Raw genomic sequence first — 15,843 nt, 5'->3', positions numbered from 1 at the left:
TTCTGTTATTGATCCGACAGACATGTATCGGTTTAAATTCACCCTTTAATATTTTTGCAATAAAACATTTTGTCATTTAAACAAGTGAAGCACATTTTTTTACTGTGCAAACAGGAAAAAGTGACTCTGTTGCCAGATTGGGTGGGATGTTAACATTTGTGCTGCTTTTCACAAAGTTTGGTGGATTTTTAGAAAGAAGCACAAAACTTTTAATAAAATGCCGTGATTTTCCTCCTGTCTTATTTAATTTAATTTGAAATCTCTAGAATCTGTCAAACGTGACATCATCAATGATTGGTCATTGGTTAATAAATGTCATTATGTAGTATTTTAAAATAGAAATCCCAGAGTAACTTCGTGATTTAAAAGGATATAAACAACACACAAAACTCAAGGTTTGTTCAAAAAGTCCAGTTCTGTTTCAGCTGGAAACTGTCGACTGCTATTAGGGCCATGATGGATTAAAAAGAAGAGTACATTTCAGCCCAAAAACTTGGACATTTCTGAGTTTGAAAAGTCAAAGATTAACTAGAAAACACTCTGAAATTTTGGGGAAGGGTTTAGAAAAGAAACTTCAAAATTTCTGAGTTTGAAAGTCAAAAATTTTAGACTTTTCAAACTCCAAAAGTTTCAAACTTCCGAAAGTTGAAAATATTTGGTTTTTGAAACTATGACTTGGCTCCAAACTAAATATTCAATTAGCAAGCCAATATGTAGTTTGAAGCTAAATATCTAGTTAGCCAACTAAATGTTTAGTTAGCAGGATAAATATTTAGCTCCAAACTAGATAATTAGCAAGTTAAATATTTAGTAAGCAAGCCACTATTTATTTACCGGTAGCTTGGAGCCAAATCTTTAGCTAATAGGTGAAAGTCAAAATTTTCAACTTTTGAAACTGAAAAATGTTTAGAATAATCTTAGAAATTTACTAGAAAAATAAGGAAATTTAGGAGTTTTTTGGTGGAAATGTACTCCTCTTCCCTGACGAGCCTTTATCAGGCCGAGATGTCTGGTAATATTAACCTGCGTTTCTACAGAAGTTGAGATTTGGGCTGTTTCTTTTTTTTGTTTTGTTTTGTTTTGGAGTTGACCGGGTTTTAGGTTCTGTTTGGGCCGGAAACTGTCAGTCAGGTCTGGCAATCCGGGTCCGGTAATCCTGGAAAAAATGTCCAGAGTTGAGATCCGGCTGACGTCCAGGATGAAAAGTTCAACCCGTCTGTCCAGATCCGCCCTCCGGACCGGGGTCCCACTCGGCGCCGGTTCCTGGACACACACCCTGCCGAAGCCGCCTGACTCCTGCAGCTCCTGAGTCCGCTGAGCCTCCGGGTCCGGTCTGCCTGACCGGCTGGTGTTCTGCTGGAGCCGCGGCGCTCGGCTCATGTCAGCTCACAGGCGAAGCTCAGCAGAACCAGGAGGTTCGGTGTGACGGAGAGCCCAGTGGCCGCTGCGTTGAGAGCTGCACACAAGAACATGATTTACCTTTAAATCAGCATAAATGTTTTTATTCTTCATTTAACAAGTCACCTAGATTTCCAATCAAAAATGGAAAATTTGATTTAGTTTTATGTTAAATGTTTGCTTCCTTCATTTCCACTCATTTCCTTCCAGTTTGTGAAGTTACATGGTGAAAAATTAACAGCAATAATTTGGGTTATTTAGCCAGACATAAGAGAGAAAATAAGATTTATTGATAATTGTTTCAAACTAAATAATTAACAAGCTAATATTTAGTCAGCAGGCTAAGTATTTAGCTAGCAAGCTAATTATTTTGGTTTGCAAGCTGATCCAATGTAATTGTAGCAAGCTAAAATTTAGTTTACAAGCTAAATGTTTAACTTCAAACTAAATATTAATCTCCACACTAAATGTTTAACTAGGAGGCTAATTATTTGGTTTGCAAGCTATTATTTTACATCAAAAATATTTTATTTGTAAGCTAAATATTTAGTTAGCAAGTTAAATATGTATGTCCAAGCTAAATGTTAAACTAGTTAGCTAACATTTAGTTAGAAAGTTAAATATTTATCTTAAATTAAATGTTTAGTTTGCAAGGTAAATATGTATCAGCAAACTAAATTTTAAACCAGTAAGCTAAAATTTAGTTGGTAAGCTCCAATGTGTTATTTAATTAGAAAGCTAAATGTTCAGCTTCAAATTAAATGTTTTTATACTTTAACTAGGCCATAAATGAGGCTGGTCATCCAATCACAGGCAGCATCACATTTCGTTCTTGAACGTACCGATAAAATGTTCCCTTCCTTTCTTCAGTCTTGGGTTCTCTGTAACACAAAGTAAAACCTGTTTGTGGCCCGATTCTGAGCTGGTTCTGGGCCGGTTCTGAGCGGTTCTCACCGAACACGATGAGGCGGGTGTGTGTGTCGGTGGAGCCCAGAGGGTTCTGCGCCGTGCAGCGGAACATGGATCCGTTCAGCTCAGCGGGGACCCGCTCCAGAACCAGCTCCCTCCCATCGTGCTTCTCGCTGCCGTCCAGCAGGTTCCCGCCGACCCGAGTCCAGGTGAGCAGAGGCTCCGGGAACACCTTGGTCTGTGGACACAAGTTCAACCCCTTTACTCTGATGCCCTAAATAACAAACAGTGCAGTCAATTCCCTTTGAAAGTTAAAGGTTAAATTCTAACTAAATAAATTCATCTTCATTACATTAATGTGACCAAAGGTCAAAGAAACATGTTGAAAGACACTAGAAATTCTTTCTAAAACTGATTTCTAATTTATTTTTCCACCAAGTCGACAATTAACTCGAGTTACAGTCAAAAATTAACAGCAGTAATTTGGGTTACATTTTCTGTCATAACTTAAATTTTTAGCTAAGAACCTGATATTTATGTAACCAGCTAAATATTTATTTAGCCAGGTATGTATTTAGTTAGCAAGCTGATTATTTAGCTAGCACAGAGCTAAATGTTTAGCTAACAGGCAAATTCACTTCCATTAACGGGAAGTGAACTACCAAAATAAAAGCTGGATCTTCGAAGCTCTATAAACTGTTGCTACTTCATAATTGTTACCTACAAAGTGAAGAGGGCAACGTTTATCGCTTTGCACCAAACCGATCCAGAACCGTTTTCTGGGTCATTAGAGATCTCGGAGCAGGGAGAGAAAAAAGGTTCAGGAGCCTCATCGTTTCCATCTTAACTTTTTCATTCATGCTGACATCTCCTACCACTTATCCTGGCGATAGTGAAGTTGTTCCACAGCTGTTCTGTATTACTACTTTTTCAAGCTGCACAGAGACGTTTTAGTCAGGAACTCACAGCAGACGGTCCCAGCTGGAAGCCCTGGACGGAAATCCGCACCGTGTCTCCCACTTTGGCCTTACTGGGTCTGGTGGACAGCTTGGGTCCTCTGGGAGCAGCTGAGGGGAAAAAAGGACCGTACTGAAATATTTCAACCTCAAACTGTCTGCCTGGCACGTAAAGCATGCATGTAGCGACAGTGGAGAGGAAAAACACAACAAAAGAAACGGCAGACATGATCCAGGATCAGTTTCTAAAGAAGTTAATATCAGCAGTAGCTCCTTTAGCGGCTTCATTAAAAAGAGGAACAGCGAAACAGAAACTGAGAAAGTACATATCTGAAAGTTTAGTTAGTATTACTTCTAGGTTAAAGGTCACCATGAATCTAAATCTGCTGGAAGTATGAATACTTTTGGCCCTAACTGTAGAAGCATAATATCTGAAAAACACCAGAAAACAATTAAAATAGCTGCTTTATCTCTGCTGCATATATTCGCCCTTAATAAAATCATTAGCGCCCTTTTTGAAACACTAATGTGTGTGTGTGTGTGTGTGTGTGTGGGTGTGTGTGTGTCTCCTTTGCTTCAAGCCCTTTAAATGACTCATTTGCACAAACAACCCAGACACTGAGCATTTCAGGCAGCTTCTGAACTCATTAGTGGGAAAATAAAAGGTTGAAAATAAAACCTGCTTTAATTCCCCAAACCTTTTATACAAATGATCCACAGCAAAAGAATTGATTTCCTCTGAACTGTTTCACATCTCATCTCATAGTTAATTAAGTTTAATACGTTATCATTTTAAAAAATGATGGGTAAAAATTGGTTCTGACAGGAACAAACTGGACTGGTTGAGAACTCGACAACCATGAACTGTTTTTGGTATAAATGCTCTCAGCGATGGTGGGTTTCTGTGAACATTGTGAGAATAAGTCATTTGTGCAGAACAAAAGTTATGTCTACTTTATTTGGGCCAAATAACGCAGACATCCGGTGTCCGGTGTGATGATTTGTCTTTGTGTTTAGCCACTTTCTCACTCTCCACCAAATTGGCGCCCAACGTGTCAACAATTAAAAAACAACACTGATTAATTAATTATTAAGTGTGCAACAATGGGGTCTCAAATATTTAAAATACTTTCTGGCCGTTATGGTCCCTAGCCCCGGTCACTACTGGAGTAGAGACTTTTCTGAGGCGCTGGAAGCGTTGAGTGTCTGGAGATTTGGTGTTGAGTTGTGACCTTACTGAGCGTGACCTCGGCCTGCATGGGCATGGACAGAGCGGGGTGGTTGACCTCGCAGCTGAACAGGGCTTCGTTATCCAGCTGGGGGTTGAGGCTCCAGGTCAGCATGGCTCTGGCCTCCATGGTGCCGTCGCCAGCCACCTGCTGCCAGTGCTGGAAGTAGTAGAGCGGGTCGCTGCTCTGGACCCAGCGGGGAAACTCCCGGCTCACCACCGTCTCTGGGATGCCCTCTGTGGTCGACTCCAGCTTCAACCTGGATGCTTCCTCCCCGCCTTGCTCCAAGCTGTCCGTCTCATTCTCTCTAAGCCGGGCCACTTTCCCCACTTGGTTCTGCAGGGACAGGGACTTCTGGATTTTGGTGTCGTCAACATCTCCTCTGGGAAGAACCTGGTTCACGCTCTGGTTTCTTTTGGAGGCTTTACTGTGATGTCCCGCCAAGGAAGAATACCGAGCTGCTGGAAACACGTCAATGAGCTCGCCGTCCCGTTTGAAGTAAACCTGGAAGACAAAAGGTTTGGAAAAGTTAAGAGACCTTTGGAGACGGATTGAGAATGCTTTCACACCTGATAGTCCAGTAAACCCGGTTCTTTTGGACCCAAAACTTCATCATCTGCTCCACCTCCAGCTGCTGTGGTTTTCTTTCTCTCTGCTCTGAGTCAAACCAACCAAACCCTCTGAGCAACCTGTTCCCCTCCTGGCCTGTGGGGGCGCTGCACCAAGAACCACTGAAGGAAACGACACAAACTGGACTGGTTGAGAATTCGACAACCAGACACTGAGAGCAACTTCCTTCTTCACCAGATGGAAACAAGATGGAGGCGTCAGATTTTAGCGGTTGGAGGATTTCTCTTTAGTCTTTGACTAAAAATCATGAGCCATTTCTCCTGCTAGTGCTAGGCTAGCATGTTTGTTTTGGTTGTATTTACCCAGAATGCCCTGTGCTACAGTCCGCTTCCTGCTTTTGGAGCGGTCTCCGGTCTGCTTGGTGTTCAGATATGCATCCAAACCGAACCAGAGTTCATTTCAACCGAACCCAGATCGAGGTTTGGAGGACCAAAGTTTGATTATCATTTACACCAACCCAAACGAACCGGACTTAGAGCGGCTGAACGGGGCTCTGAGCTGTTTGAGTTCCCTGCCTCTCACCCAGTCAGGACCGAAGATAGCTCCAGCTGCCCTATAAACAATATCTAGCAGCTGAATTCAAAAATGAAAACATTAAATAGGTTATTAGATTAATCTCTGTGAGAATAAGATTAGTTTATGTCGATCATAAATGATTTTGGAAAGCTGAATTTCTTTGCCACTGGATTTGATTTCATCACAAATGCAGCTGTTTGCTAATCCTCCGGTATTAATGCCGAATACTTTGGCAAAGAGGTCGCGCAGGGTACAGACCACAGCCACAAATAGCTTTTTAATTTCAAACTTTCTATCTGCTTCAGGCTGCATTTCTGTGTGTTGGTTTCATATCAAATCCAGCTGTGAACTCATTACTACCCGCCAGGCTCTCATTTGCTCCGTTACGCTTTTCATTTCTCTCCACCATCATAAATAGATTTCAAACTGGATTTTTTTGGGATACAATAATATCTGGGGAGCGATAACAGCAGACGGATCCGTCTTACCGAGGGAGCCGGCTTTGCTCCAGTAACAATGCAAACCAGGGTGAAGTTCTTGGCCTCGTAACGGCTGAACGGAGCGGGACTGGTGGCTGCCGCCACAGAAATAGAGCTGGGGGGAACTGCAGGGAAAACACAAATATATTCACACACTGGAGGGGATTTATACCCACACATTACAGGCTGAGAGACCAGACTGCGGCGCTCTCACCATCCCTACACCACACCGTCCAAAATGGCTGCCACCAGGTTAAGAGCTTTTGAATCTCTAACGTCTATTTGTGAGTTTTTCCCACTAGAAATGAGATAAAAAGCTGAGAAGTTTGTTATTCAGCATGTTTTGCTAATGGCTAGCCTGAACACGGACTCCCACAAAGGTTTTACTGGTTTTCACATCAGTTTAGTCTGGGAGGCCATTTGCAAAGTTACACAGTCGAGGATTAACAGCAATAATTTTGGTTCACTTAACAAATGAACCCAAATTATTTTTTTGGTGTATGTATGTATATTCATCTTCTGCATATTTTTACCAGATTATTCATTCATTTATAAATGTCACAGTTTCAGACTAAATATTTAATTAATAATCCAAATATTTAATCTACAAACTGAATATTTAGTTAGCAAGCTAAATATTTAGCTCCAAATTAAATATCTGATTAGCAAGCTAATTAATTTGAAGCTAAATATTTAGCTTAAAATTAGCTTTAAACTGAATAGTTAGCATGTTAACTAAATAATTAGCTAACTAAGTAGTTAGTTTGAAGCTAATATATAGTTGGCAAGCTAGTTAGCAAACTAAATAGTTATCTAGCTGAATAGTTAATTTGAAGCTAGATATTTAGCTTTAAACTGACTTGCTAGCTTGCTAACAAGCTCTGATGTCATTTCCTCCCACGTCGTCCATGTTCATCCTCGCTGTAACTTCTGACATTGCGTTGAAACAAAGTTCATTTCACACTGAACTGCTCTGACAAAATGTTATAACTTACTGTTTATAAGAGACATGAAGATTTTCCCTCAATATTAACCATTTTTAAAATGTGTGGCAGTAAAGATGAAATGAAGTCGAACCGATAACGGAGAGCGTGACACTGCCAGACGCTTCGATCAGCTGATCTCTGGAGCCTTTGCTGTAGATCCCCACATGGCATTCATACAGGCCGTCATCCTCCAGCTGCACCTCAGGGAGGCTGTTAGCAAGGAAAACACAACGACCTCATGTTACTGGACCAAATCTTCTACGTCCATCGTTTTGTTTTTATTGTGTTAAATAATAGTAATTGACCCCTGTCAGCCATTCGTACCGAACTGTTGAGTGGTAAACCAGTTCCTCTCGTTTGTTTGTGTCCTCCATGTTGGAGAAACTCGTGTTGTAAACAGAATCGTAGGTGAAAATCTTTTGCTTGGCATTGCCTCCTTCAATTACCTGCAAAGCAAAACCATTTAAAACAAAAACGCTGGTTTCACCTAAACAATGAGGAGTAAAACTGAAAACATTTAGTTTTCTGTCATGAGAAAGAGAAGAAAGGGAATGAGTTTTATTCCGTTTTCAAAACCTAGAGGGAACTCACCAGTTTATTCATGTGAACTGATTGGTGACTAGTGTATTTAAATGTGAGTTGTTACTAATAATTTGGTCAATAGTGAATAATGTAGGATTAAAAACTCTGTATATGAACTGATAATCAACGAATCAAGTGTATTTGTGTAGCACATTTCAGTTCAAAGAGCTTTAGATAAAAAAATACAAAGTAATAAAAACACAACAATTATGAAAACCAGAAACAAACATTACAGTTTGATGAGTGGCATCATCAAAATATGTTGGTCAATGTTTCATTTATTATGGTTCAAAAGCAGCTCTAAGCAGCTGGGCTTTTAGCCCTGATTTAAAGGAACTCAGCGTTTCGGCTGTTTTGCAGTTTTCTGGAAGTTTGTTCCAGATTTGTGGTGCATAGAAGCTGAATGCTGAATGATTTGGTCGTAAAAAAAAACTTGTCTTCTCATGTGTGGAACCAAAAATGGAAGAAATTTCCTCACATGGGCCACTCTCATATTTTACTGATTTTATTTGTGAAAACATAAAATGACCAAACTGAAGTTTGGAGGCAGAAATGTGATCAAATCAAACGTCCAGGCCAGAACGTTGCAGCCCGTTTATGCTGAATGCTCACCTGAAACCACGCGATCTCTCTCAGGGTGCCGTCCGTCTGGAAGTTGCACTTTAACGTGATCGTGTCGCCGATGACGACAGGTTGGAGGGGATCCATGGAAACGATCAGGTAACCTGCAGGTGAGGCACAGACAGGTGGGAAATCACCTGAGAAACTTACAGGCACCACGTTATCCAATACATAACTTAAGGGTTAAATCTGACAAAAAGCAACAATAGATGATCATGATGCTGCCACCACCGTGTTTCAGTGTGGGTGTCTTGTTGCCATGGTAATAATCTGTTGATTTTGAGACAATGCCTTTCAGAACTCCTCCTCTGCCTCTCTGCTACAGCTACAAGATGTTTGTTTTCATCAGGAGTGAATCAATATCCGGCTCTCCACCTTGACCTTGGGAACAAAGGTCACCTTGCAGAGCAACGCGGCAGCCAGCCTCACCTCCACTGCACCGGCCGCTGAACCATGATGTCACCGCGGCTGCAGATTATTTTCCTCCCATGTTTTTCCTCTTAATCCTCATAGAGCTTTTGATCCAAAGAGCCGGGCATTGCCCATCTCTGGCCTCTCCAGACACACAAACAATGTGGAAGAAAGATTAAAACATTTCCAAACGGGGTCAAAGAGTTCCCAGCAACCTGGAAAAAATTATTTACCCATAAAAACCGTTTGGGAATCTGGAAATGAAACATTAGAAACTGATACGACTGATTTAAACAGGGAGACATGAGCTTCAGCTACAAACTTCACCGTATTTTAATGGGATTTTATACAGAAAATTACACATCTGGAATCTCGAAAGTGCAGCTTGAGAGTTTGAGGATGGAGCTAAATCCAGGACAAAACTGAAATAAAAACTGTTAGAGGCAGAAAGCTGGGATGGAGGCTCAGCTTTCAGCAGGAGAACCATCATAAACATACAGCCAGAAATGCACTGGAAACGTTTACATTCATGTTGTAGAATGGCCTAGTCAAAGTCAAAGGTGAGAATCTGTTTAAAATTTTAAAATTGATGTTCACAGATGGTTTCCATTCAATCTGACTCAGCTGGAGCTCTTCTGTGTAGAAAAATGGGCAAAACCCCCCAAAAGATCACTACTGGTGAATAAAAATGTCTGCCACACTTTTCAGATTTTGCTTAGCATTACTTCACATTAGTCTAATACACAGAATCCTTGTAAGATGGGAAATGGTGAAAGAAGAAGAGGTTTGATCTGCAGGGCGGCCATGTTGTCTCCTCATGTGACGTCAGTGATCAGACAGCAGCAACATCCATCCATCCTTCCATCCATCCGTCCATCCATCCATCCACCCACACACACACACATACATACATCCATCCGTCCATCCATCCACCCACACCCACACACACATACATCCATCCATCCATCCACTCCTAGTGGGACAGTAATGAAATCCTCCAGATAAAGTGATCCAGATCAGATGGATGAACTTCCTCTACGGCAGTGAAGTCCAGGTCGGTCCTGGAGGGCCGGCATGCTGCATGTTTTAGTTCTCTTCCTGGATCAAATGATGGCTCATGAGAGGCCTAAGAAGAACATCGACTTGCTGAGAAGGTAGTTACTCCACCAGGGAGAGAATGCTGTCCCTCCAGGACCGACTCTGGACTCCACTGGTCTAACGTCTCCTTTCAGTGAGGAGAACCAGCGGCTCCACATGGAGCTTCCTGTGGATGAAGGAGCTAACATGGAGTCGAGCTGCTGATCCTTCAGATGGTCGGGACATCTCATTAGAAGGCATTACTTAGTGAAGCGGTAAGGCCAACTGGATCAGAACCAGAAGATTCCCGATGAGATCCTGGACAGTGATCGTGTCTCTAGGGAGACGGGTGTCTGGGTTTTATTAGAGTCCAAGATCATGGGCAGAAAATCTGTGGATTCTGCTTGGGGATTAACATCCATGCACTTTGTGATTTCAACAGCCACAAGCATTTAATCACTTGAAAGTACAGATTACCATAAGCAATATGGCTCAGAGTCAGACAATGGACTCTTTTATCCCCAAAGGAACATCTCCAAACAGAGTTAGGTAACCCACTAGAGAACAGTCCTGCTCTGATGGCACAAAGCTGTCTCCACACAAACCCCAACCATAAAGTCAGCCAGATTAACTTATAATAAATCAAACACTAACATCTTTATCTAAGAAATACCCAGAAGCAGATTTGAATTTTCGCTGTAAAAGATTTAATCAAAGATGTGTTTCATAAAAAGCGCCTGTGAACGTGACGGACATCAAAGCAAACTCTGTTCATGATATTCTTGGTTAGAGTTTGAAAGCGTTGATAATTGTCTTAATTTGAAAGGCAGACCATAATAAGTCCCGTTTGTAATAAGTTGGCCTACCATGAACTATTCCTGGATCTGTTCTTACCGCTAGGGGGCAACAAACCACGGTACTACACTGTTAAGTCTAGTCAAAAACAGACAATGTCGCTTTTATTTAATTTATTTCACTGTAAAAAAAAAAAAAAAAGTCATAGTGATGCGCGGTTGGCTGCAAAAATAAAGATGGGCGCGAGTCAAACTTTTATCGTTGTTTTATAGTTTATTGTTTTATTCCTGTAACAAGGACAGATTGATAATCCCAAGGACTGTCAACCTTTGGTGTATTCACGGATTTTACACTTCTAACAAGGTAAGAAGATTAATGTTCTTACTTCATAAGTGAGTAAGATTAATAAAATGCAATCAAATATTGCATTATTAGGAAGATACATAAGATGTAGCCTAGCATATACAAAAGAAAACTGATTAAATCAGGAAACGTAGTTTATGACATGATGGGACAGGTTCCTGTAGCATAAAGTCAGACAAAGTCGGAGACTTGAGAACATAAAACATGAAGAGGGAGATGGTTTGGCTCGGTTTCTAAGCTAGCTATGTAACTTCTGAAGATCCATCATGGCGCCTCAAGGTGATCAGTGACGTAGTTTACAAATGGTCAATAACAAAGAATGATTGCTGAGTCAGCAATAAGTGCAGGAGGGGTAAGGGGGCACTGGTGGTTAGCATCAGTCCTCAAAAGTAATATTTTATGTTTGTTTGTATGAACTCTTCCACTAATCCGCCAATAACGGAGCTCATTTTTGTTGAGCACTTTAGCATTTTGCTAACTTAGAAAACATTTAGCGCACTTCGCTTCCACAAGGTAACATTTTTCTATTTACCGCTCCAGGGGGTCTTTTGTGGGCTCTAGTGTCCCTTACATGATAGCAGGCTGACAGGAAACGGGGAAGGAGAGGGGGGGGAGACATGCGCAAATGTCATCGGTCGGGAGTCGAACCCGTGACGGCCGGACTCAAGGCCTCCAAATACGGATCGCGCTAACCACTACACCACCATGGCACGCCCAAGGTAACAGTTTTCAAATAAATTCTAAATTACTAATAGGGAATTAAGTTTAAGTTATCTCTTTAGTACTTTAGCATTAGCTTCTGCTAAATATTATGTTAGTGTAGCGCTTTAGGATTAGCAGAACTAGCTTTTTAGTTAATTATAACATAGTATTTAGCTTCTTTTAAATACCATGTTGGTGTAGCGCTTTAGCTTTAGCAGAACTAGCTTTTTTAGCTAGCACTGGTTCCACTGGTTCCAAACTGATTGGAATGGTTTAAATGTCTCCTTTGGCTTTGTGTACATTCCTATCGTACACACAGCGTGTCCTGCAAGAAATCTTTCTGATTTCATGTGTAAAAATATACAAACTTGTAATTTATTTGAAATGAAAATGTTATTTTTCTTTCTTTTTACAAAACTTCATCCTAAATATGCAAAAAAGCCCCTTTAATTGTACATTTGTGCTGGTGCTTAATGAACTAAACCCATTAAAGGGAATGAGATGCAGTCAAGCATGATTAAATTAAAATAATGAGATCATAATTTCTGATGATGATGATTAAAAATAAAACGAACCCCAGCTGGATCACAGGGAAGGTTTTTAATGAAAGTGGGAGTAACAAAGATAAAGCAGTTTGAAAAACACAACAAATTTAAATTTAAGTTATTTCTTAGCTTTAAAGAATATTTCTGTAAAAAAAGCCAAGATTAGCTAAAAGGCTGTTTTTTATGTTATCCCTGAAAAATGATTAATTTGTCCTGCTAAAAACAAACAAATGAAGGGAACTGAACTGAGTAGGTGTTTTGCTGTGGGATAGATTTAGATGCCGTTCTTACCTTTCGTTGGGCTCAGGGTGTGAGAGAGGAGGAGGAAGCAGCAGAGAGCGAGCGGACCTTTCATCCTGCTGGGTGCTGCTCAGACCTGCCGACGCTCCATCTGCTATCAGCCTGGTTTTATCTCCCACTGAGGCTGAATGCAGAGGCTCAGCAGGTTTATATCACAGGATTACTGCAGCTTCAACACGCTCTCTCTCTCTGTTGCTCTCTGGACTCGTAACTTAATGTAATTTAACCTGAATTTATTATCAAAGCAGCACTTTACAGCAGAAGGTTTCTCACGCAGCTTCCCTCTCTTATCCAGTTATATGTGATCCAATCGATTCAACCCAATCCAGAACAGTCAGGTTCAGGATCAAATCCAATTTAATATATCCCAATTTAATCCAATTTTAATGCAATGCGATCTGATCTGGTAACTGTAGAAGGCCAGTTAGGGTGAGGCAGTCAGCATGACCTGCAGTAGGAATGTTTCCTCACAATCTGAAAAATATCTCCACAGATATGGGAGGTTTCTGCTCCTGCACCATCATTTATTACCAACAAATTTAACTAGGTTTATAAGTGACTCCCGGGGCTGAATCTACTCAAAATGGAAAATAACACATTGACCACTGGATCTAGAGCAACAGCCACTGCACAACCTCTAAATATTTAGTTTAGTTCTAAATATTTAGAGCTAAACATTTAGCCCAGAGTTAAATATATTGTCCAAAATATTTAGCTGTGGAGCAAAAATATTTTACTTCTTATTAAACATTTAGCTTTCAAACTTAATATTTAGCTTAGAGCTACATATTTAGCTTCAAATCAGCTAAATATTTAGCCGATTTATCTTGCTCACAAAGTATTTAGTCTGCTAACTAAATATTTAGATGCAAACTAGTTAGCTTAAAGCTAAATATTTTTTAGTCTAAATATTTAACTTATTTAGCTTGCTAACTACATATTTTGTTACTAAAAGTAAATAATTAGCTAATTAAAAGTAATTATTTAGCATGCTAAATAAAATGTAGTTTTTAAACTAAATATACTTGTTAACTAAATATTTATTTAGAGCTAAATATTTATTTAACTTACAAAATTTAACTTACTTAGCTTGCTAACTAAATATTTAGTTCAAAACCAAATATTTATTCTTTAAACTAAATAGCTTGCTAGCTAAATATTTTTGTTTGAAACAATGACATTCATAAATAATGCATAACAAGGTGAAAATATGACTTTGAATAATGACCCCCATTCCTTTTCTAATTACAATAATCCAAATTATTGCTGATCATTTTTGAATGTTTAACTTTACAAACAGCAGCCCATAAAAACCAGTGTGTAAAAACTAACTGTCTGAACCAGAGCAGAAAACGTTGTTAAAGGAAAAACTCTTCCAGCTAAGACATCCTGTCCTGTTTTTCAGCCTGGACACAGAAACAGTAATAAAATGAATTCACCACCAGGGGGAGCTGTCTGATAAACTAATAGCTGCTGACATTTAATTCATTGAAAGAGAAACAAACTAAGTCAGCCGTCCTGCTCCCCTCTGTGTCGGGTTGGTGATCTGAAGACAGTAATTCAGATCCAGAATCTGGGTTTGTGTTATAAAGAAACTGATTTGTAATGATTCTGATCGTAACCTTCAGTCATCCCTTAAATCACGCTCCCACGCTCCGGCCATGTTGTTGGCTTAGCGACGTGTTTCTGGGCCGGTTAATGGTGGAACGTTACCCAGAGCGACAAGAAGATCAGAACGACTTCGATCGTATCTGAATGCCGCTGCAGGTTTTCCGCTTTAGACCCTGCGCTGAATTTATTTCTCATTTACTTCCCATCAGGAGGAAAATCTGCAGCTTTCTCCAGTTTTTAACGCCTGGATGTGGGAGGATGTTGAGTGCAGGCCGGTTTACCTCTGCAGCTGTCGGCCGTCGCTCCAGATGTAATGTGGGTGGACAGACCAGTTCTCCCAGTCCCACCATTACAAACCCACAGTGGCGTTCCCTTTTCAGTGCCTGTCCGATGCAGTTAGATTCAGTCTGAATTACAAACAGACTTACAGCACGAGTCATCTGACAGCCGTCGGTTTTATTTAACGTGATCCACAGCAGCTTTCAGGCAGCAGATTCACACCTACGATGGCGGCGAATTACGGCCTCTGAAGATGAGGAGATAAGGAGTTCATTTCTGGCAAAAAGCCTCAGAAATGTTTAGATTGATCGCAAAATTTTTTAGAACAAGAAAGGAAATGTATGAACTTGAAAAGTTGCTATAGAAAAAATCTGAAATTTTGAGATTAGTCCCAGAAATGTTCTAGGAAAAAACTTTTTGGCAGAAATTTACTCAACTTGCTCTAATCTACAGCGGCCTGACTGGAGAGGAAAAAGGGAGCAAATTTCTGCCAAAAAAAAAATGTTCTAGAAAAAACTTGAAAACCTTCAAAAATGTTGACAGAAGTTGAAAATTTTTTATGCTTAAAACTCAGAAAATGTCTGGTTTTTTCTAGCAAATTTTCAGCCTTTCAAACTCAGAAATTTCTTCTTTTTTTTCTAAACGTTTTTGGCAGAAATTTACGTTGACCTTTTTTATATCTATCTCATCCTTTAGGTAGCGTCAGTATTTTCTGGGTTTTTGTCAAGCTGATTATTTCTGTTTTGCTTGAAATCTGCTTTGTGTTTCGGTATTTCTGTATATTCCTCTCTGAATCTTGTTAAACCGTTTTACTGTTTTTATTGCGTCTCCCTTCTGTTGTGACACTCATGATGATAGAAACCAAACAGGATTTGATTGGTCTGGAATCACTTTATTTAATTTGTTTAATCTCATCTTCAGATTCATCAGACACATAAAAGTGGATTCAAATCAACAACAGATTTACATGGAGAACAGTCAGCTGATGAGGATAATAAAACTATGTTTGTAATATCTTATATCACATACAGTCATAAAAAATTAGAACATTCTTTAAAAACTTGTATTAATTTGGACATATGGAGATTTAATGTCAATTTCAACATTACTGGAAGATTTATGTAACGTAACTAAACCATTAAAGCTGAAATCATTTCCAAATATTCAATGAAGTGTAAAAGCAGAACAAGCCCCGCCCCCCAGCTCTTTGTGGAAATAAATCAGGACATTTATTTTGGCGGTACTGAAAGTTAAAGTGGTTTGATTGTTGTTTGTAAAGTTATAAACTAAAAAACTAACAGCAATAATTTGGGGTCATTTAGTCTGACATAACAGAATTTCATTTTTAAATGGCAATTTACATCTAAATATTTAATAAGCGAGCTAAATAAGCTAAATATTTAGTTTTTAAATTAAATATATACTATCTAGTTGTAAATATTTACAACTAAATA

At 39.7% G+C, this 15,843-nt stretch overlaps 1 protein-coding gene across 4 annotated transcripts; it reads right to left on the bottom strand.

Moving 5' to 3' along the window:
• Positions 1-757: 757 nt before the first annotated feature.
• LOC102234519 (immunoglobulin superfamily member 21-like) lies at positions 758-14,628 on the bottom strand. 4 transcript variants are annotated; one of them, XM_023336611.1, is made up of 11 exons: positions 14,392-14,628; positions 12,491-12,623; positions 8,298-8,410; positions 7,428-7,549; positions 7,195-7,313; positions 6,127-6,242; positions 4,501-4,996; positions 3,274-3,374; positions 2,353-2,545; positions 2,241-2,279; positions 758-1,456 (listed from the first exon to the last, which is right to left on the bottom strand). In XM_023336611.1, the coding sequence occupies exons 2-11, from the start codon at positions 12,552-12,554 to the stop codon at positions 1,377-1,379; spliced, it is 1,443 nt and encodes a 480-aa protein (XP_023192379.1). In that variant the 5' UTR covers positions 12,555-12,623; positions 14,392-14,628; the 3' UTR covers positions 758-1,376. The 4 variants fall into 4 exon arrangements, with proteins under 4 accessions (XP_023192379.1, XP_023192388.1, XP_023192371.1 ...); XM_023336620.1 differs by lacking the exon at positions 14,392-14,628 and adding an exon at positions 8,736-8,859 and having other exon boundaries at positions 12,491-12,575; XM_023336603.1 differs by lacking the exon at positions 14,392-14,628 and having other exon boundaries at positions 12,491-13,352.
• Between the last annotated feature and the right edge of the window lie 1,215 nt (positions 14,629-15,843).

Source organism: Xiphophorus maculatus, chromosome 1 (assembly GCF_002775205.1).
Source record: "Xiphophorus maculatus strain JP 163 A chromosome 1, X_maculatus-5.0-male, whole genome shotgun sequence".
In the NCBI taxonomy this organism is placed as follows: domain Eukaryota; kingdom Metazoa; phylum Chordata; class Actinopteri; order Cyprinodontiformes; family Poeciliidae; genus Xiphophorus; species Xiphophorus maculatus.
Note: the sequence above shows the minus strand (reverse complement) of the source record. Positions and strands in the feature narration are given on the sequence as shown.

What these genes read in the sequence shown, in the direction of transcription:
- LOC102234519 (XM_023336611.1), bottom strand. Translation starts at nt 12,554, where the DNA reads ATGAAAGGTCCGCTCGCTCTCTGCTGCTTCCTCCTCCTCTCTCACACC. An exon ending in GAGAGATCGCGTGGTTTCAG is followed by an intron (nt 7,550 to 8,297) that starts GTGAGCATTCAG and finishes TTTGCTTTGCAG; the next exon opens with GTAATTGAAGGAGGCAATGC. An exon ending in TCCAGCTGGGACCGTCTGCT is followed by an intron (nt 2,546 to 3,273) that starts GTGAGTTCCTGA and finishes TTGTGTCCACAG; the next exon opens with ACCAAGGTGTTCCCGGAGCC.